The 20,886-nt window shown below is 40.8% G+C and overlaps 2 protein-coding genes and 1 long non-coding RNA gene across 3 annotated transcripts in view; 1 reads left to right on the top strand and 2 right to left on the bottom strand.

The window, feature by feature from the left end:
• nid2a (nidogen 2a (osteonidogen)) overlaps positions 1 to 4,317 on the bottom strand; it is a 72,761-nt gene extending 68,444 nt beyond the window's left edge. The window contains exons 1-2 of the mRNA XM_086036249.1: positions 3,813 to 4,317; positions 3,031 to 3,167 (exon numbers count right to left, since the gene is read on the bottom strand). The gene's annotated coding sequence lies outside the window, so the exon portion shown is untranslated. The remainder of the gene's footprint in view (positions 1 to 3,030; positions 3,168 to 3,812) is intronic.
• LOC147153789 (uncharacterized) lies at positions 3,856 to 9,715 on the top strand. Its single transcript, XR_015087526.1, has 3 exons — positions 3,856 to 4,066; positions 4,469 to 4,584; positions 4,650 to 9,715. It is a non-coding gene; the product is annotated as an uncharacterized LOC147153789 (long non-coding RNA).
• Positions 4,999 to 20,875, bottom strand: txndc16 (thioredoxin domain containing 16). The gene is made up of 20 exons (XM_086036257.1): positions 20,484 to 20,875; positions 19,522 to 19,705; positions 19,356 to 19,438; positions 19,165 to 19,238; positions 18,950 to 19,024; positions 18,350 to 18,471; positions 17,467 to 17,557; positions 17,196 to 17,343; positions 16,903 to 17,072; positions 16,754 to 16,814; positions 15,566 to 15,701; positions 15,334 to 15,480; positions 14,224 to 14,283; positions 13,906 to 14,110; positions 12,822 to 12,958; positions 12,566 to 12,650; positions 11,927 to 12,068; positions 11,511 to 11,698; positions 8,697 to 8,887; positions 4,999 to 5,593 (listed from the first exon to the last, which is right to left on the bottom strand). Exons 2-20 carry the CDS (start codon positions 19,679 to 19,681, stop codon positions 5,391 to 5,393), a joined length of 2,478 nt encoding a protein of 825 aa, XP_085892383.1. The 5' UTR covers positions 19,682 to 19,705; positions 20,484 to 20,875; the 3' UTR covers positions 4,999 to 5,390.
• Positions 20,876 to 20,886: the final 11 nt, after the last annotated feature.

Below are 20,886 nucleotides of genomic sequence, written 5' to 3' on the forward strand. Positions count from 1 at the left end.
TGGAATAAGAGTTAATCCACCCGTTTTTAGCCATTTGAGGGCATTTTGTCACTTCTGTCGACTAAAAATGACATCACAGTTGCTCAGGTAACAACCAATCACAGCTCACCCGTTTTCTGAAGCTGAGCCATGATTGGTCGTTAACTGAGCCCTGAGCATCTGTGATGTCATTTTCAGTCGACAGAAGTGACAAAATGGCCGCCCCCCCGAGATGGCTAAAAATGGGCGGATTTGGCTGCTTACCTCATATTCCACAAATGCGATATTAATTAGAATGCCGTGTTTCAAGTAGTGGGCCTGCATGTAACAAAAAATAGGTTTGGGTTGACTCCCCTTTAATACCACAATGCAATTATTTACAAGCATGCTGGGAAGTGTGTGGCTTCATTATTGTTACAGTATTAGTTGTTTGGCTGTCACTGGTACATTTAGCAGCTATAAATCAAGTGTTTGGTCTAATATTGAATAAATGAAAACATTACATTGTCAACTTGACAACACGTTAAGTTTATTAAATGGAAATAAATTACATTTGTGTTGGTAAAGTCAGAGCGAACGTTGACACACACACACATCACGCTGTTTTGTTGTTGGGCTCACTAGCGTGCTAATGTTTCGAAAGCTAAGAGACAGCAAGCACTCTGGTTCACTGAATCACTCAGTTATTGTTTAGTTGCCACACGCGGCATGATAATAGTAGTTTTTAACAATTCCCAGCGGAGGTACCACAGCAATGAGTAAACGAGAGGAAGTTGGCTGGGAAGTACTCATGCTAGCAAAACACAGATGCCAGCAACAATGAAATATATTTTAGTGGTTAAGATTAGCTGTCCAGTCAACATGGTTCTCCATTCAAGGTTTACCTTAAAGAGGAAACATTTTCTTCACTTACTGAAGACTACTGAACTTTGTGAAAGCCTCATCTTTTCCTTGACATATCTGTTTTTTGGCCCTGACTCCAAATTGATGCTGGTAAATGGTGAAATACAACTTGGTCCCTCTTACCAGTATTGTTGCTGCAAAATGCCGAACGGTAGCTAACTCATCATTATTTCTGTTCAAATTCTGTTCGGATACTCCAAAAAAGATGGAAAGTAACACGTTGACCTCAACATGGCGGCAGCGAACATGTCCAGAGGTGCGTGAGATCACAATAAAAGCACGGTGACTACGTTTACATGCAGTCAATATTCGGGTTAAGGTCAAAATGATGGTTTCTGAAGCATTTAGAATAATAAGTTTACATGCGTGTTACTCCCGCATTTGAGTAACCCGATTTAAATGGAGACGCACAGGCGTCGTGACGTGAATAGACATCATTTCCACTTTCTACCGTCAATAAAAGTAATAAAGCTGTCACTTTCCTCTTCCCTCCAAAAGTGTGCTTTTGAGCTGCATCTCAGAGTCTCCGTGATTGCTTAATGCTTACCTCTGCTTGTGAATTTCCAGCCAATTAGACACCAAAAGTACAGATTTATACACATGTATATGTGAGTCCTTTTACACATTGTGTCATTTTCGCCACAGAGACAGAAAAAAAAACGTGAAAACGCCAAAGAGAAATCAATGTATTTGAGTTAACCTCTCTCGCCTACAAATCATTCAAGTAATACAAAGTCCAAGATTGTTTGTCTTATTTGAGTTTTAAAAAAAACAGAATAAGAGCATATTCAGGTTTTTTAGCGCACGTTCAAATAATCTTTAAAAATGTAAATATTGCCAATATTTGAGTTTTAAAATGGTTATTGGCTGCATGTAAGCGTAGTCAGGGCTGCCATTTTGGATGAGCCTTAAGAGTCGGTTTTGATTTTCAAATGTCAGTCTTATTAAAGAAGACAAAGAAAATGGACCTGTCCGCCCACTAATTGTGCAGTAAGTAATGTAAATCTTTTATCTGCCTATCTGTACAAATGTGTCTGTGAACGAGCAGTTTGGAATTTATGCTCCACTGTAGCAGTCCTGTTCATTTGCATACTCAGTGCCCCCACTCTTGAGTTTCTCTGCTCCACTGTTGCCAACTAGTAACATTGTGGCTATATTTAGTGACTTTTTTTTTATTAGTGACCATTTATCAAAGTGGCTGCAGCTGCACACAAGGTGATTTAGATAATTGTATGGGTCTGCTTAACACAAAAGCATCAGTCAGAGGCAAACATACAGGCGCAATATGCGTTTCTAATTTTCAGGCTCAAGCACACTGTCTGACTGTGGCACAGGCATGGATAACAACCACAAATAAAACACTTTCTGAGAATCACAGGCTCAAGATTTAATCCCTTTCTTGTCACGAAATCCAAAGTAAATAGTGTGCTGCCCAAGAACTGGCGTACCTGCACAATGGAAAAATCCTTCTCGAGACTGACACTGAAGTTTTAAGGGCAGCGGTGGCCCACTCCACAATAATAAACATACTGTAACAAGAGAATACCGCTCTTGACAGTGTCCAGGAAAATCGAGCATAAAGGTGGAATCTTTTCATACAGCTCATATATTGGCCTCGATTGCGCAAGTGCGCCTAATGAAGAGGCCAGAGAGTGAAGAAGTGTTCTCATCCAAGTCTCATCACTCACTGAACTTGAGTAACAGCCCGTGAGCTGAACTGTGACATCATTAAGAAGAAATCTCAGTCAGAACTGCTTAACTTCAAATTTGTCAAAAATAATCAAATCAGCACAGTGCGTAGCTTACATAAACCTGTAAAATGGTGAAGCTGTGGACACAAGGAGCGTCAATGCATGAACCTCATAGTTGTTTACACAAATTAGACTACGCATTCGAACCTCTAGAAAAGAAGTGCTAGCACAGGAAAAAAGATACTGTTCTATACTGCGTTATTTTTGGGGGGGCATTTTACCAAACACTGCCATATTTTCTATTCGTATACAGTATGTATTGGCATCAACTGTAGATAACTGTTATGTAATAATGTACTTAGTTGAAACTGTACTCTCTAGGTGTATGCTTTTACAAAGTCATTGAAGTGCTGCTGTGTGTTTGCGATTACAGAACAGTTTGTAGTGGGCACTTTACCTTATTTTGCTGGTCCGTCCTCCGTCTGCGACCTGGGCATCCTTTCTGTCATCGTCCTTCCGTCCTTACTCATAAATATAATCATCCTCCGACCCCGTCTGTCCTTGCCCTTTTAAAGCGCTTCCGTCCTTACATTTCTAAATGAGAATATTTAAGATTGTGTTATAACGCAATACTATTACGTTTTAGTGCAAAACCTTTGCGTTATAACGCAATACGTTTTCCGTTGTTATTGCGTTACAGTGATCCCTCGCCACTTGGCGGTTCGAGTTTCGGGGCCTGAGTGCATCGCGGGTTTTCAAAAAGTATTCATCAAAAAATAAAAATGAAAAATACAGCCATATTGCAGAAAGCCACATTGATACAAAGAATTGAGTTGACTCGGAGGCTTTGCACATACCCGCGGGCACACACAAAAGGTGCATGATTGGTTCCCGCCGCCAGATTGACCAACGAGAGCACAAGTGGATTTATTCCGCGAGATGATGGCTGCGCATCATTGCAGCCTCTCGCTAGTCTCATCCACGTTCACAAAGGAACAAGCACTTTTGAACAACGTTCTGTTCGGAAACTCACCACGTTCTTCAAATGCGCCGTTCGGTTAGTCAGAGTCAAGCCGGATAAGCGGATAGTAAACAGCCGTGTTCATATGAATTGTGAGCGGAGCGCGCTATGCCACTCGGCAAGCATGACGTGCTCAACACAAGGACGACGAAACATCGGCAAATAAAATGTTAAATTGTTTGTTAGTTTTGACTCAAGTTTGCCTTAACACATCTTACCTTAACTAGAATCCCGTGTTGCGTTTTCTCCAAAGGACCTTGTTGATGTTATTGTGCAAAGGAAAAATTAAGCCATGTTTACTTCCGGCGACCATGCTTCTTCTCCGTTTTAAAGAAGTAGGCAACGAAGAAGAAGCGGCAGTAACAGCAGCAGTGCCACTTTCGCTTTGCACAGCGACGACGGCAAGCGTTTAAAAGTGCATTACACCAGGATTGTAGCTTTGGATAAAATGCACCACGGCATTTTAATTAAGGTAAGTCCATTTTATAATGAAAAATTAAAACTGTAACGTAGTTATTAACGAACGCTCCGTCGTAATCGTCCGCTCCAGCGGTTTAAGCTCACGTCTCACAGCCTGTAGTTTGGTATTTATTCTTCATTTTGCATTTTTAAAGTCAAGTTTGTTGTATTTAGTATTTAGAAGGGTGGGAACCATGTCGGGGGGTTTGCAACAGAGGCGTAAATCCCCGCAAAAATAAAACTTTAAAATAAATATAATATCAAATTAAAATAATAATAATAATAAGTCAACCGCTACTTTGCAGTTTTTCACCTATCGCGGGGGGGCTCTGGTCCCCATTAATCCCGATAATTGAGGGATCACTGTATTTTGCAATCAAAATAATGATTGCAAAATAATGCAATGTTATTTTAGGAGGAGAACGAAAGAATTCCACTTCCTGTCGTAGCTTTAACTGTATGGCGGCACTGGAGTGAGCATGAATGACGGTTTGGAGAGACAAGGACGTACTTCGCATGCAAAGGGATAAGGTATGTACTAAATGTTAACAGTTGGTTAACAAAACAAAATTGCTATCCATCTTTTCCCTTGTCAGTGAAATGGCCGTCCTGTAGCCGTAATATCATGGATCACGCCACAGGACGCGGATGTGTTGAACCACTTGAGGGCAGACTATGGTTCCGGCTCCGTGGTATTGCAGAAGAGAATAGCTGTCTTTCTTTTTAAAAGAAACCAACACAACACGTCATTCGGTACTTTACCCGATTAGAGACGATCACAGGGACGGATGAAAAATTTCCATCCTTGCTTAGTCCGTCCTTTTTAAGAAAACTTCTCATCCTCTCTCCGTCCAGGACGGACAGACGGACCGTTCCATCCTTCGGACAAAATGCCCAACTTTGCTAATTTCCAACACATTTGACCTTAATATAAGGACACTGGAATTTGGGTGATTTAGTTTTTTTACAGCAACAAGAAAATACCAAAGTATAAATTTCAAAGTCATCCCCGGTGATTAAAATCCACTCATCATACGCGTTCAGTACTGCTTGCCTCAGTGATTTGTAAAGTTCAGTAAACTGTGCATTGTTACAGTAGCTTGTTTTTTTTTTTTTAACCAGTCAAATACATTTTTTAAGTACAGTTCAGTTACATTTAACTTATAAGTACAATACATTCATATACAACCGCAGCAGACTCGGTGGGGGACGGGGTACACCTTGGATTGATAACCTTTGCGGGAAACAACCGCAGTCCAATTGCGTGGCAGCGCCGTGAGCCACTACACTACCAGATGACCCTTGTTACGATGATAGAATAATCCCTAAAACATTTGTCATAATTCTGAGTGATGAGGCGTGTGGTAGGGGGAATCTGTTGTCGCTTCCTCCACCGTCAACTCTGTCTCATCCGCCTCCACTTCTTGGTGGTCCTCTTTAGGAACGCGTTGTTTAGCAAAGCCAGGGTCCTCCTCATCCATGATTTTCAGAAAGTCATAGAACTCCACAGAGGGAGGCCAGTCACCTTTACCTAACATCCCTACAGACAGAGACCAATGAATAAATTAAATGTAAAAGAGTGACATAATTCAAATATACAATACAATACAGCTTCGTGTATGTAGTGCATTTCATATCATCTGCAGCTGTGGCAAAGTACTTTACGTTAACAAAGCAATAATACAACTTTAAAGACAATCTAGACACCGTAAAAGAGCAGAAAAGTGTCAGTCTCACGTCAAAGTCCAAAGAATAAAAATGTGTCTTCAAACGAGTTTTAAAAATGGCCACTGGGACCAAACACCATAACTTCTGTTCTCTTTTCATTGATATTTAACAAATTCAGTGACATCCAGGCTTTGATTTCCTCTAGACAGGACACAAGTGGTGTTAAGGAGAAAGCATCTTTTTTGCACAGCGGGACAGATTCGACAGTCATCCGCATAGCGGTGGAAGGAAATATCATGTTTTCGAAGGATGGAACCCACGGACAGCAAATACAATGAAAACGGCAAGGGCCCCAAAATAGAACTCAAAGGAATCATCAACACTGCGGAACAAGGAAGGTGGACAGAGGGGTTAAATGTGGCGTTTGAAACCAGAGCCCTAACTGTAGCAACCTTGTCAATTTCAGGGGACGAGTCTGTGCAAATCAACTGACGGGGATTAAATGCAGAATTGTTTTAAATAGAGTACGTGGATTATAACGATTTGCCTGAATAACACTTGACAAGTGTTCCCCTTAGGACTCGTTCACCTTTTTTTGGTAACAACGCCATCAGTCTTTTAGGATTTGACAAGAGACCTGCTTTTCCACCTGCGGGATTCTTGTTTAGCTGCACGAGTTCTCTCATTAAACCATGTCTCCGGTCTTACTTTTGGCATAATTTTTAAAGGAGCCACAGAATCCAATTTAGTATGTCAATGAGTTGCTCTGTGTTTGATGGCGGAACACAAAACCGATCAGCGGCATCGGAGAAATATCCGACGGCTGCACTCACTAGCAGTCGTTTTAACAGCACAGGAAAACATGACATCAAAGAGCACAGTGCGTGAATAGAGCACCAATCGCCAAAAAGAGAAATAAAAGCCGAAGTATAGAGAGGGTCGTCGAACATACCGGCGCACTGTACGCCATCTTGACAGGAAAAAAAAAAAAAAAAAAAGAATTGGTTCCACATAAAAAGAAAATACAATAATATTCAAAATATACCGTCCCGAGGTTGCATTTCCGTGACTATGATGGTAGTGTAATGTACTGTAAATAAAAAGTTTCAAAGTGCCAGAGAACAACATCGGCATGACTTTCCAAGTAATATGAAGCTGGATAATATGGCGGGGAGCACAATACAAGGAATGTGTTGCCACACATTATGTTAATTATGGTGTAAACAACAACACATTATCCCACATTGCACTTAGGCGCCGAGTCCACACTCACAGCAGGCACGCCTCAAGTTTAACTTTAATGGCTCTGGAAATCATTTTCGAGCCATAACAAGAGGCAAAGAAGCTAATTGAGGGCAGCTTTTCGGAATTATGACAGAGATGTTGACTCATTGCAAAATGCCATCTATTATTGTTATGATGATGGCCGTGTTGTGGAACAGGACACAATAGGAGTTAGATGCTATTTGGATAATGCTGTCATAGTCTGTCTTTTGTCTTTGGTTTTTGACTTTAGTTTCATGTTTTTCCTTGTGTTCCTTTGTCTGTCTCTCGTTAAGTTATTGAGTACTCGATGTATCGTCAACTTGTTTGTATTTAGTTCCCCGCTTTCTTTCGGTCCTTGTCAGTTCGTTGTCATTTCCCGATTTGTCTATCGCTGCTGTCAGTGTCAAGTCACAGTCCTTTTTCCCGAGCATTTGTGTAGTCCTTGGATCCTTGTTGTTTTTGGACTTCAACATTTTTGTTATCCCAGTGCTTTGTTTGCCTTTTTGTTTTTCTTTAATTAAATACTTAATACTGCCCTTTATTTTTGCCAAGCATTTTCGGAAGAAGAGGGCAGCTTTAAATCTCAGAAAAGTGAATAAATTGTTTTGCCTCAGCGACTGAGGACGAGAGAAAAGGGCTGTCTTGTTTTGTGCGAATAAAGTCACTTAATCTAACACACAACGTGCCGATAACTGTACTGCTTCTCACTATAGTAGAACAGAGCATAACACTCACCCGTCATATGAGCCAATCATATTCGTGTGCACTTCAGGGACCACTCGGAAAACATACACTCTAAGAATATTGCAAGGGCCACATATAAATGTGTACGTTACACACATACACGCACACGCTTTGTTTGCACACATGCGAAATATTTCTGTCACTGTTCTGAGGCCCTTTAGCGTTTTTGTTTTTGTAGTGAATAAAAATACTGACTACTACAGACAGAATGTTAATAATTTTTATTTAAAAATTTAAATGCTCATGTCATGAGGATTTGTATGAAAAGAAATACATTGCATATGAACAGTATGTTGACTGTATATTATCCGTCTTGTGTTTATCTTTCCATTTCAACAACAATTTACAGAAAAATATGGCATATTTTGGAGATAGTTCGAATTACATTTAATTACGATTAAGTATTTGTTTAAGCTGTGATTAACTCGATTATAATTTTTAATCGTTTGACAGCCCTAATATAAATATACGTTGTAATACAGACGTGGCGTAAATGAATGTATTTGTACAAAATTGACAAGGACATAAATTGCTTGATTGTATGATTACATTTAAACCCCACTTCCAAAACATCCACCCTTCAGATGTCTTTTTAAACACAGGAAAGTGCCAACAGTAATATATTTCGAGAGCGTTATCTTCTGTGAAGAGTTATGAGACTTTCATTTTTTTTAAATGGTTGATTAAAAAAAAAAAAAACTATGAATGAGTGACCATTGTCAAAATTTCTTAACAGCATTGGAGTCATGTATCGGTATGTTCATTAAAGACTCTAAATGACCTGATGGTTCTCAACCATGTGTGTAAAGGGTAACTTGTCCCGGCTTCGGTTTAAATTGCAAACTCAGCATGACATCTTTTCCTGCAAGTTTTTCAAACCCACTTTACTAGCTTTTAAAATGGACAACTGCCATGAGAATTTTCTGCCTCTGGATCTGATTCCCCTGAGACGTTGGGATCCTTACCTGCAGGAGACTCTCTGGCTTCCTCCACCCTTTGCAGCCACTGCAGGACAGACTGGGCTGTGATGGGTGTGTTGGGCGGGTACTCGTAAACTTCATGTCCAGAGGGCAAATGAGTGAGAACCAGTGCAGGAAGGGGGGGCATAGAACCCAGATAGGAGCCCAGGACTGACATACCAGCTGGAGTACGACCACTGCAATAGAATACCAACAAAGATTCAAGGCAAAAAAGAAAAGAGGAAAAAAAATGTTGTGTTTGCCTTGCTTTGTTGTATGATAGGTGGGAAGAATTGCTGTCACGGCTTTCAGTTTGTTCCATAAGCCTGTTCAGTAGGAATTTGTGTTTTAAAACATATTTTCCTGTGTTTAATGAATGTCAACAACATATAAGTTTCACTTTTTGAAGTGAACTACTGAAATGAATGAGCTGTTCAACAATATTCTCATTTATTGGATGCAACAATGGGTAAATTAAATACCGTTACTGTCCACTATCATTTTGACCTCTTGACACAATGAGATTCTTTTTTTTTTTTTTTTTTTTTTAATCCGTTAAAAACGTTGTAGCTAAGCAACCTATGCTTACAGTGAGTATCTCCACTTGCTGTCAACTGTCCTTCAAACGTGGCAACCTTGGACAACGAATGTTATGTTTTAAGGCGACTGGCACCACAGGTCTATTTTCTCTGAACCAAGTCTGACTGATGCATGCAGGTCAAAAGCAGGTCATTAAATTAGCCATTTAATTAGGCTGATCTTAATGCAAAATACTGTACCAATGTAATGCATGATACACTTTAAAACTTTTTTTATAGAGATTTTTGCTTGCTAAGTTGGAAGAAAAATGAACTGGAAATTTTGAGTAAGCCATTACTGTATAATGTGTCACATTTCCACATTGTTCTGACAAGGTCAAGTCAGTTTAAACAATTTTAAGCATGACATGCATGTGTGCACATACAATGGTGCCTCTAAAATGGATTTATATTTTTGCATACCTAAATAAAGCCATTTTGTTTGTGTGTGTGTGTGTGTGTGTGTGTGTATGTGCATGTGCTTGTGAGTTTAATGAAATGCTTTCCTGTAATACTTTTAAAAAAAAAATAGTAATGCAAGGAAATAACTTTTTCTAGGAGCGTTTTTGCTAATCAGTGACTTCATTTGAGGAGCAACTTTGTAATTCTGAGGAGCAATTTTTTGCAGGTTAATCCCGGTGACTTAATAACAAACGGCAGTTTGTTTCCTTTTTAATATCATCAACCGTTTCTATTTATGAAATTCCTATTGTGCATAGAGGAAACAATTTTTCTTCTCTAGAAGCATTTTTCGGTGGGGCATTTCAGTTTAAACTTAGCATTTCTTGCATTACAAACAGAAGGCAATCATTTAAAAAAAGGCATTAACATCTTTTATGTAATTTCAATGGAGAAGCGAGCATTTTAGCATGTGACATAATAAAGGTTGTTCATGGCGGTGGGTTTATGAGCTTAGACCAGCAGGCAAGAAATAAGAAAATATGCTTTTGGCAGTTTTGGAAGTGTTCAAACTAAAATGAAGACACCTCGAGAGGAAAAATATTTTCTCCGACTTCGCCAAAAATATCGCAAAGTATCGCCACTCGGAGAACTACACTGGCCGTGCTGATATTGTAATTATGATCGCGGGCATATACTGAAATTGTCACCTTGGTAATAACAAGCCATAAATTCACGGGTAGTCGAAATTAACAGAGACCAAGCCCTCCACTGGGCTAATGTTCTGTTAGTGAGGCACATTAAAGTGAATCTAACTGATTTGTGCAAATGCTCCCACACTTTTTGCCATCTTCTCTCACCGTCAAAAGACTGGCTTCACTTCTGCCGCCGACGTCCTGCACATAAGTGACGTCAGCGCCTAGTGCAAACCGGCGGTTTTACTTTCCAATGTGTTTATGTAAGGCGTAAAATGGTCATTTTGACTTGCAGATTGCCAACTCGGATAGCAGTCAGATGTGAAATTGTTTATTTTGAGTCTTGCCTTGGATCATCCACTGTTGCCATCGGACAGAGGCGATGCTCAACGTTATTTGAGGGGATCAGAATTTGAGTTTTTAAATGAAAAGAAATAAACATCTGCCGATCAATGCACTGTGCAACTAAATTCATGCAGACACCGTGGAGCGCACAAAACATGAGAGGTCTCTCTTGGTTGGTTCACAAATATTGCAGACCAGTGATTCTCAAACGGTCGCAGTCCTTCAAGTGGGACACCAAAGAATCCCCACCTAAGGGCGGTTCAGTTGTAATTAACATTTCACGTCAAATACATTTGCATCTAATCTCTAAGAACTGTCTGTTATGTAGAACACTGTATTTATGTGCAAAGCATTTTAATTCAATAATTAAGTACTTTTATTTTCCTATATTGAAGCACAGTGGTATTTTTTACAGTCACTTGCATTAACATTAAAAATACATTTTAGGGACAGAACCTCTCGATTTTGATGAACACTTAGGGCAACTGTGTATACTACACATTTTACCGTATGTTATGATGATGCTGTTATTTGGAGAGCTAAGTATTTTTTTTTTTTTTTTTTTTTTTTTTAGGTTTTACTTGGTATAAATGACGACCACTGTTCATAACAAATTATGAGGGGGTCAAACCATGACAATGACAGCAACACTATTCTCCTAATTAAAAGCCAGCGTACTATCACATCGATTTTAAAGATGGCTGATTACGGTCCAATAGGCATACACACTAACAAACACAATGAACAAAGTGTGTGTACGTGTGTATATATAAGAATGAATGTATAATGTAAAGAGAGCATACAGATGGATCCAGCAGGTCAAGTATCGCTCCATCCGCTCGCCTCCCAATTCCAGCACCTCTTTCATCTCCTCCAGCAGCACCTTGTTCTGCCTCAGCCCGATCTCATCCTCCTCTTCTCCAACAAACAGCAGGAGAAGAGCTTTACCCAGACTGAGGAAGGATGGCAGGTTTTCCACTGTCAGTTCAGGCTGACAATACAACAGCGGGGGGGAAAAAAAAAAATCATCAGTCGTGCGAATGTGGGAGAAACAAATATTAAATTAAATGACTATTCAAGTCACTTTAGAACCAGACTTAATCAGAAGATTTTGCTGACAGTGTGAAAGACTGTGCAAAAAGAAGAAGAAGAAAAAAAAAAGGATACTTCAACTGTTCTTCATAAAGATATGAACACAAAAGTCGACAATAAAAATCACCAAAGGATGGAGCAGTGCCTCATCAACGTGGGAGACCAACTTTTCTACAGAGGAGAACAGCGACAACACAGAGGGCTGGGAGTGTCTCTTCCAAGATGGAAACACTAAAACCGCCGGAAGGTTGACAGAGAGGTCGGCAGCCCTACAAAGCACATATGGAGCACACACAAAAGATACAGTATCCCACACAAAGGACTACACACATTTTTGAGATGCTGAATGATAAATGACTTTACAATTTACAAGGATAACAGTGTAAATTCACTGTTTCCACAAAATGCCCCAACAGCTATAATGTCTGAACTGCTGGCAACAAAAGCGAGCGCACCCCTAAGTGAAAATTACACTTACACTACACAAAATATTGACAATTTGGTCACAATTTGGAAATTTTTCCCTTAGGGGTGTACTCACTTTTGTTGCCAGCGCTTCAGGCGGGCCTTCGGGTTATTTTGAGCAGACGGTAAATTATATAAGCTGTATACTGACTACTTTCATTGAATCAAAGCCTTCAGTGTTTTCTGATGATGATTTTCTTGTCGATTTTTAAGTGACAGCAGCAACCTCAAATAAAAACAAGCAGTGCAATTTAATAGTCGGAGACAACCTTGAAAAGGAGGAACAATTCACAGCGCCTACCATTCCTGTGCCAGCACATCTGTCAGCAGGGCACTCAGCACCTTCCCTCGCAACGACTTTGCCGCTTCATTGAAAACCGGCACATCTGCCAACGCAACCAGAGACGCGGCCATTGCTTCACACAAACTCATAATCCATCTTTTACCATCTCACATTTCAGTCATACTTCTTGGCATGGTTTAAACTTCATTCTCAAAAAAGGATTATCTTATTATCTGAGCTCATTGGTCAGCTAGACAAACCACTCACATATTACCTGAAAGTGTGCGCGTCCCAAACAGTCCAACTATTTTGTCGGGTTTATAGCCTGCTAGATGAGGATGAGGCGTCCCGTGAAGGAATGATGTCACTTCCTGCTGAGTAGACAGTATCTGGGGAGAGGCCGGACGGCTCCTGGATGACGGACAATGGACAGACAGACGCAAAGAAGGGGGCCGGCAAAGATTTGGAGGCCGTGAAAACTTTCTTACTTTGGGCCACTGCAATAACACAAACGGACAATACTATTTTCTCGAGTTCCCTGAGAAACGTCATCACTTATCTCCCCTTACGTCCCTGGACACAAACAATAAATACGATCACGATCGGTTCGGTATCAATAGCATTGTGCAGGGAGTGAGTGGGCACTATTCCCAATGTCAGCACCAGTGTTTTCTCTCAAACTGAAACCCCCTCCACTAATTGGTCTATTTTTGTGTGCTTACACACAACTCAGCTAATAATGTGTTTCCTGTTTGTATTTATTTGGGGCGGTGAAGATAAATTATTTAATGGTCATCAATCACGCACACTCACATTTTGTGGAGTCTGTGTGCTGCTTTATCACAGCTCCAATGATGTCCAAGACAAACATTCCTTTGAGATGTTTTTCCTCAGCTTTTTTCATCCTATCTAAAGCTTCTGATAGCGCCATAATATTTGCTTCATCTGCAAATGGCATCCGCTGACATGTAGTTTTTATGTTGACGATATTTTAGCGGGCCTTAGAGCACATGTGCCAAACTCAAGGCTCGGAAACCAGGTCCGGCCCACAAAATCATATTCGGTGGTCCACTAAAACAAACAAAGTGTGTCTGCTTCATGTTTATCGTTAAATCGCTCAGGTAATAACCAATCATGGCTCAGTTTCAGAAAACAGGTGAGCCGTGATCGGTCGTTAGCTGACCCCTGAGCAAATGTGATGTCATTTCCGGTCGACAGAAAGTGACAAAATGGCCGCCCCGAGATGGCTAAAAGAAATGGTGGATTTTGCTGCTTAAGTCATATTTCACAAAGGCACTATCAAGAAAATTTTAGCGTCGACTTCCGCTTTAAGGAAACTAATAAGAGTCGAATCTCACAGTAAAATGAAGCGAAGCAGCGGCTCACGTCCCAACATTCCTCTGTACTCCTGAATCGGCTCATGAGGGCGGAGTAGCAGGACACTTGGGAAGGCGGTGATTGGCTGGAATGAGATTGGGCGAGAGCCGACCCACCGAGCAGCGCAGAGGTCAGTCCACTCTCCGCAATCCACTGCGCTCATGTGAACATCAACGATGCCAGCATCTAGAAATGTGGCGATGAAAAGAAGTGTCAGCATGCGCACATAAGTCAGCCCGCTCACATTTACGTATTAGTGACTAAAAAAACACGTCATACTGTCCGCTAGTAGTGATTACCTGCAAGCCTCTCTGCCACTTCTGTAAATGAGCTGAGGAAGGCCATTGAGACAGCGTCCCCTGGTGGTGGTATTACAAACTACAGTTACTAAAATGCACATACGTACAAGTGTTTTTAAAAGTTTTACGATATCGCATTCGGTGCAGACAGAGTGGAATTGATTGTCGCTCAGTGAATGGAAGTGTGCATCTCAACGTGAAAGGTAGTCTGGCTCTTGCCTAAAGTCAGCTGGAATAGGCTCCAGCTTCCCTGTGACACTTTTGTTTTTGTTTGTCTGTTTGTTTTTGTTTTGATGTTGTTGGTTTTTTTTTATTATGAGCAACACCTTTTCCCCCCCACGCAAAAAAACTGTCTTTATCTATGGGTCAAATTAAGTTAGGGTATATTTTGCTTCAATGTCACAATTGGCACAGTTTTAGATGTACCCTGGGAAGTCCTGTTTAACATTTTCAGATAAATTAATCTTTGTCCTTTTTTTCAGGGCAATTTGAAATGTTTCAAATGCTCGCCTTACGTAAGATCTTACCAGATAACAAAGGGTCAACTTCCACCCTTGGTTAAATCGTGTATGGGAGCACACTGTACAACTTTTCAGACGCCGTTATGACTTAATGGCCCGTTCTTGTTTTATGCAAAAGTCTTAGTCCACCTTTCGAGTTGCTGTGTTAGCCATATGCCATAATGATCTTATATAACTCGAATGTCTGTCAGTAGGCTACATACAGTAACTGTTAAAACAAGTGAAAAAAAAAAAAAAAAAAGCACCATTTTTGTGTTTGTTTGTACGCACCACTATTCATTAGTTAACAGTCTACTGGCTGGTTTATGGAGGATTAAGACCATCAGGCAGGAGATGCCATTATGACTTTGGTGGGTGGACTCAAATGGTAAAAAAAAATATATAAACTGTATTCCTACTTTACAGGTTTATATGTCAAAATTAATTATATGAAAAAGGTACATCATTAAAAACAAAGCTAGCGGTGGCCTCTTTCTCAGAGTATTGTTTGTTTGCTTCATCCACCTTGACAGGAAAGAGTTCATTTTATGGCATGAAAATCAAGCGAAAGTGTTCAAGGTCAATGCACCGGGAAAAGTGGGAGACATACATTTCAGGTAGAAAAGCATCACCGTGAGGCCGCTTTGAGCTACTGCATCGGGGAAGTCATCAGACGTCAGTTGGGTAATGGAGTCCAGGTGCACCGTGTGGCCTCGGTTCACATAGACCGATGCCACAATCTCGTCTTCCAACTCCCCTGGAGGACAAAAATTAAAATACACCTCCCTCGTTGTCCTTCTGGCACAGTTTCTGGTCATTCATTCTCAATTTCTCAACTTTACCATTGGACACATCGTCTTCAATGTTACACTCTTCCCCTTCCAACTCCTCATCATGCATTTCATCTCCCTCATGATGAAGGAAGAGCTCCAAGAGCTCGTCCATTTTGTCTAAGGTCAAATACTTGACCTCAGAGGCCTAGAAGAAAGTATGACACGGGCAACAAGGTAAATATAAATAAAGGGGGCTGAGAATGGAATGGAGCCTTGAGATACGAGTTAAAATTGTTGTGACCATGCTCGTCACTTGCAAAACTTGGATCCCACATCATCTTTTCCCATTGAAATGAATGGAAATGCCAATAATCGGTTCCAAGCCCCCCCTCCCTCAAAAAAATAAAAATAAAACTGTAATGTGTTTAATCAGATTATTTACATGCTACAATATTGTACTTTATAAAAACATACAGTAATGGCATAATTAAAGATAAATAATAAACAGCTTCTGCCACATTTTTTGCTTCTATTCAACGGACATTATTCTGCTCCTTCTGGTGTGCGTAATTTTGTCACCTGGGGGCAGTATAATACAGATACAGATTCAAAGAATTACTTCACAACTGATTTGGAAAGATGCAGTAATATTAGTATTTTTTTGAAAACGTTAAAGAACACATGCCTGTGAGTGTTGTTATATTGGCTGTCCACTTGTCAATCACATTTTATTTATATAGCACTTTTCATACATAAAAATGCAACTCAAAGTGCTTTAAAACATTCAAAGCAAAACATAGAATTATCTTCAATCAAAAGAAAAGATAAATTATTTAAAAGTTGTTGAAAGCCAAACTAAAAAGGTGTTGCTCCCCCGTTTGTATTCAAACATCCCTTGCTTAAGGTCTATGCCACCGGAATAGTGATGCTAATTTAGCCTACTTTTGGTGTTTTGCATTGTTTATTAGCATTAAACTGACTTTATTAAGGTCAAGTTTTGTGTTTGTTTTAAATAAATGCGTAATTCTCTTTGTTTTATGCTTGGTTACAATAAACTTCAAGAGTGACAGTACACAGCTTGCTCATTGTAAAGTGAGTTGAGTTCACTGCCACCATTCAGCACGCGTAGCTCAAATTTTTGCTCACGGATCAAAAGCAAAAATGAATGAATAAATCATTTTTAAAAATCGTCTCGTACCTCAAAGACTCATATCGTGGCACCACTGTATACAAAAATATTGTAAACAATCACCAAACCTTGTCCGGCAGCCTGTAAGCAGCGTTATATTCAACAGGAGTTTTCACCGCAGGGCTCTTCCTGATGACCCAAAGATAAAATCCATTCCAATAGTCTGATTAACAAAACAAGATATGCAAGACCCACGATCGTGTACCGTGCATCTTACCTGTGCACAAGCGTGAGCAGGGCGATGCCTCGGAGCCTCCAGGCCAGTGTGTTGGCCGTGTCCCGGTCCAGTTGCTCCGTTTCGGAATGTGAGAACAGAAAGACCTGGGGGGTCTGTTGGTAGGGGAATTGCGGGCTGGGAACAGCAGTGGGGTCTTTGTATACTTCCGACTGGTGACAAAGGTGACGCAGCAGACAGACAGAAAATACACCAAAAATGAAAATGAATCACAAGTCTGTAAAAATGCGTTGCTCTCCTTTGGCGTTTGTGAGGAAACAAAGTCGTCTGGGTACCAACAGCGGTGCCTCCATGAGTTGCAAGAAGGTGTGCAGGCTTAGTGTGGACAGCGGTGTCCTCATAGGTGTCAAAGGGCAGCGCTCGGCGTGAGGAGCCAAGCAGTGGAGGAACCACACCCGAGACAATGGAGAGGATCTGTGAACACTGAGAGGAAAAGAGAGAAGCGCTGACGGCGCTCATTTAAATCAACGGATTTATTTTGAATTAAAAAGACAGAATTCCAATTAATCTTCCTTCACAACGAGATGGTAAGAGAAGACAAAATACCCCAAGTGCTTCAAGACAGGCCCTCCAGTTATGACGATGAACTGGTACTTAGATCCGTACACATAAGCCGTCTCCATGACTGATCTGTGCTCTAAAGTAATGCAGACGCAACAGGTTAAGGCGGCAGTCCACCAAATCAAATTTATTTATATAGCACTTTTCATCCCAAAAAAAAAATGCAACTCAAAGTGCTGTCCAATAAAAATGTCCAAAACACATCATAAAAGGAAGACGCGCTCGCACCCTCCCGCCCAACAAACCCAGAGACATATTTCCGCCAGTATATCAGCACTCGCACATTCACACACACATACACACAACCTGATAAAGTGTGTTAAAAAAGTCATGACAAGGCACAGAGGAACCATGTGAGGAAAGGGTACCCGAGGGGGGCTCATTCACGCTGAGGGGAATGACAGCCCACGGGCCACCATCACAGAGACCCCCGGCCCGATTTAGCCGGGGAGACCCCACACCTAGTGTGGAGGCCCCCAGTCACCTGGACCTAAGGAGCCCCTGCGATGACGCCCCCCGCGGGAAGGGCATCCACCCCCCCCTCCCCCAACGTGGAGGCCCCCCGTGAGGACACACTGAAGCTAAAAACCAACAACAGAAAACAACAAAAGTAAAAGACAAAACAGTATTATAATCCAAGAACTAAAATCAGTATGATAAAATATGATAAAGTGAAAATAATCCCCAATAACAAGAAAAAGATAAATGGGGAGCCAGGAGCCGTATTACACAGCATTCCAATCACTGAGGGCTGGGTAGTCACACTATACATTGTGACCGCCATTGCCTATTCTTGAATGTATTATATTTGAAGTTAGCTGTGTGAACCACGACACCAGCGTGTATATTTGATCAGTGATGTCCATACCTTGTGTGCCAAGACTGCTGACATAACCCAGCACGATATTTTTCTTTCCTCTGACTGACTTCTCCATGACCAAGAGGTCGGCGTCTGAGTGCACGTACTTGACCTCGTCGCGCAAAATGGCACTAAAGGGCAAATCAGAGACTGTGTTTGTTCACCTTAGCAGGTGCACAGATGATGGAATAGTGACTCTGAGGATTGTGAATGAAGTCAAGACCATACAGATGGGTACTTGTTCAAATGTGTTTGTCTGATCATAAAGACGGACACAGCTTCTCATTAGACGGCATGACAGAGTGCAAATGGGAAAGATGCACAGCATGTTTTTTTTTTAGCGTGAAAAAAAAACCCAGTAAGTGTGACGGATAAACAAACACAACCATTTGTGAACGTGAATGTACTCGCATGCGGACCACAGGAAAATGTGACTGTACATATTCGAAAGATAAAATGTACACACGCCAAAAAAAAAAGCATAACCGTATTAGAGATGATGATCATGGGGAAAAAGAGAAAAATCACTATTCATACAAAAATAAACAAATAAACCACAACAACAAAAACATATTTGTACTTAGGGTGAAGGACTGTTTGCTTACTTACAACAAGACTTCAGAGACAATGGAGTTGACGTCAAACACAGTGTCCAAATCAAAACTCAAGAACTCCTTACCATCCCTTCAAAGAGAGAGATTTGGAGTTTAAAAAAAATCACCGTCACCAATGTAAGAAATAATTTGTATCTTACTGGGAATACCACTTAATACTGGGCATGTACCAGTATGTATGCTACTGTACCCCCGCTCCACATACCGTACCTGAAAAGAAAAGCAGTATGTTGCACCATTTCCTTTGTGCAATATGAGGGAACCATCTCCTTTTTGCAGTTGATCTACAAAAAAATAGGATAGTGTCACATGGGTAGCCCTTCTCCATATCAACAACAAACTGATAATCCTCTTTTGCATATTCATACCCATCCTTACGGGCTCGTGACATTTTGTGTTACCTTGCCCACTAGTATTCCATAATCTTTCAGAACATCTGCAGACTTTTTCAATTCCCCCAAGAAGAGAGAGATGGTTTGGGAGACTGATGGCAGAGGAGAACAGCAAGAAACGATTCATTCTTGGCACGCAGGTGCAAGCAATGTGGTTCGTGTGGCACTGCAGTACCTTGAGTCTCAAAATAGATGAAGACCATCTTCCCGGAATTCATTTTGTCATAAAAGTCCACAGCTGTGAATTCGAGCATCAGGCCTGATGTGTTGAACATGTCTGTGCATCCGGCAGCGCTCGTGCCCAGCAGGAAGAAAGTCACAAGCAGCCACATCATGGACAAGCAAGGCTGAGGTGGCCTCTGCAAGGAAAAATTGGAGAGAATTGAGAATTCAGAGTTCTCATGTCCAGCAAACGCAATGGAGGCCAGAAAGTGTTTGAATTGCTACTTTAATTGTACATGTATATATATATTTACTGGGCTTTTTCTTGGGATGCGGGGGTGTAATGGTAATGGCAACTCATTTGAGGCTATAAAAAAAAGAAAGTGGATGCCAAAGCCGTTTTGGGCAGGTCCCAAAGGAAGGAAAGCAGAAAAGTACTACAGAAAAAGACGTAGGAGCGAAATAAAAGGTGTGTCGAAGGTAAGGAAGTAGGTTGGGAATTTCGGATGATTGAAGGCAGAAAGGAAGGAGAGGAGGGAGGGAGGGAGGAAGGAGATGACGAAAGGAAGGAAGGAAGGAACGAGGGGTGGGGGGGGGATCATATCTGAGGAAGCAAGGCAGGAAAGAGGTCAAAAGCCAAGAGAGTAGAGGTGGGGACAAAGGAAGGCATAAAAATACGTATCAGCGAAGGAAGAAAGGATGGAATGAATAATAAATAAAAACACGTATGAAGGAAGGAATGAAGAATGGATGTCAACATGTGTGAATAAATAGTGAGTCGAGAGGAAGGGAAAAAATAAAGAGGTTTAGAAGGAAGAGGGTCGGAAGGAAAAGACCAAGAGCGAAGAAAACTGTATTAAAATAGCTACTTTTTCAAAGTATATTAATACATAGTAAAGTTAATCCATATCATGTAAATTTACACTGTGTAAAAAGATTAACCAGTATGATAATATGAATTGATGGATAACCTACCCGAGAACTTTTGTCGTTCAAAGAGTAAAATTGGCAAGAAACCTCAGTTAAGGTGAATTGTGAAATCCCAAAAGCATTACGGCACCAGCTACCTCATTCCTCGCGGTGTAAAAAAACAGTTGGAACGTGCAAAAATTGAGCATTGGGTTAAAAAAAAGAACTAGTGACATGTGTATTAGCATTGTGTGCTAGCTACCACTGTAGTTTACTGCGGTTTGTTTTGATTTTGTTTTTAAATTAGCGACCAAGCAAAGAGTCTGAAAAAGCGTTAAAGTATAAGTCCTTGGTAAAAGCTAGATTGTAATATAGTACTGTTGTTCCTTGGAAGGCGCATTGTGAAGCAACGTCACATTCTGTTGTTGTTTTGAATTACTGTACTGTCACGAATACAGGTCGCCTTACT

This window comes from Filicampus tigris, chromosome 1, assembly GCF_054856515.1.
Source record: "Filicampus tigris isolate MCC_2025a chromosome 1, RoL_Ftig_1.0, whole genome shotgun sequence".
Classification (NCBI taxonomy): Eukaryota; Metazoa; Chordata; class Actinopteri; order Syngnathiformes; family Syngnathidae; genus Filicampus; species Filicampus tigris.

Coding starts and splice junctions, on each gene's coding strand:
- txndc16 (XM_086036257.1), bottom strand. CDS start 19,681: ATGATGTGGCTGCTTGTGACTTTCTTCCTGCTGGGCACGAGCGCTGCC. Junction 19,439..19,521: donor CATCTATTTTGAGACTCAAG/GTACTGCAGTGC, acceptor CTCTGCCATCAG/TCTCCCAAACCATCTCTCTC. Junction 14,111..14,223: donor AGTGGCAGAGAGGCTTGCAG/GTAATCACTACT, acceptor CCACATTTCTAG/ATGCTGGCATCGTTGATGTT.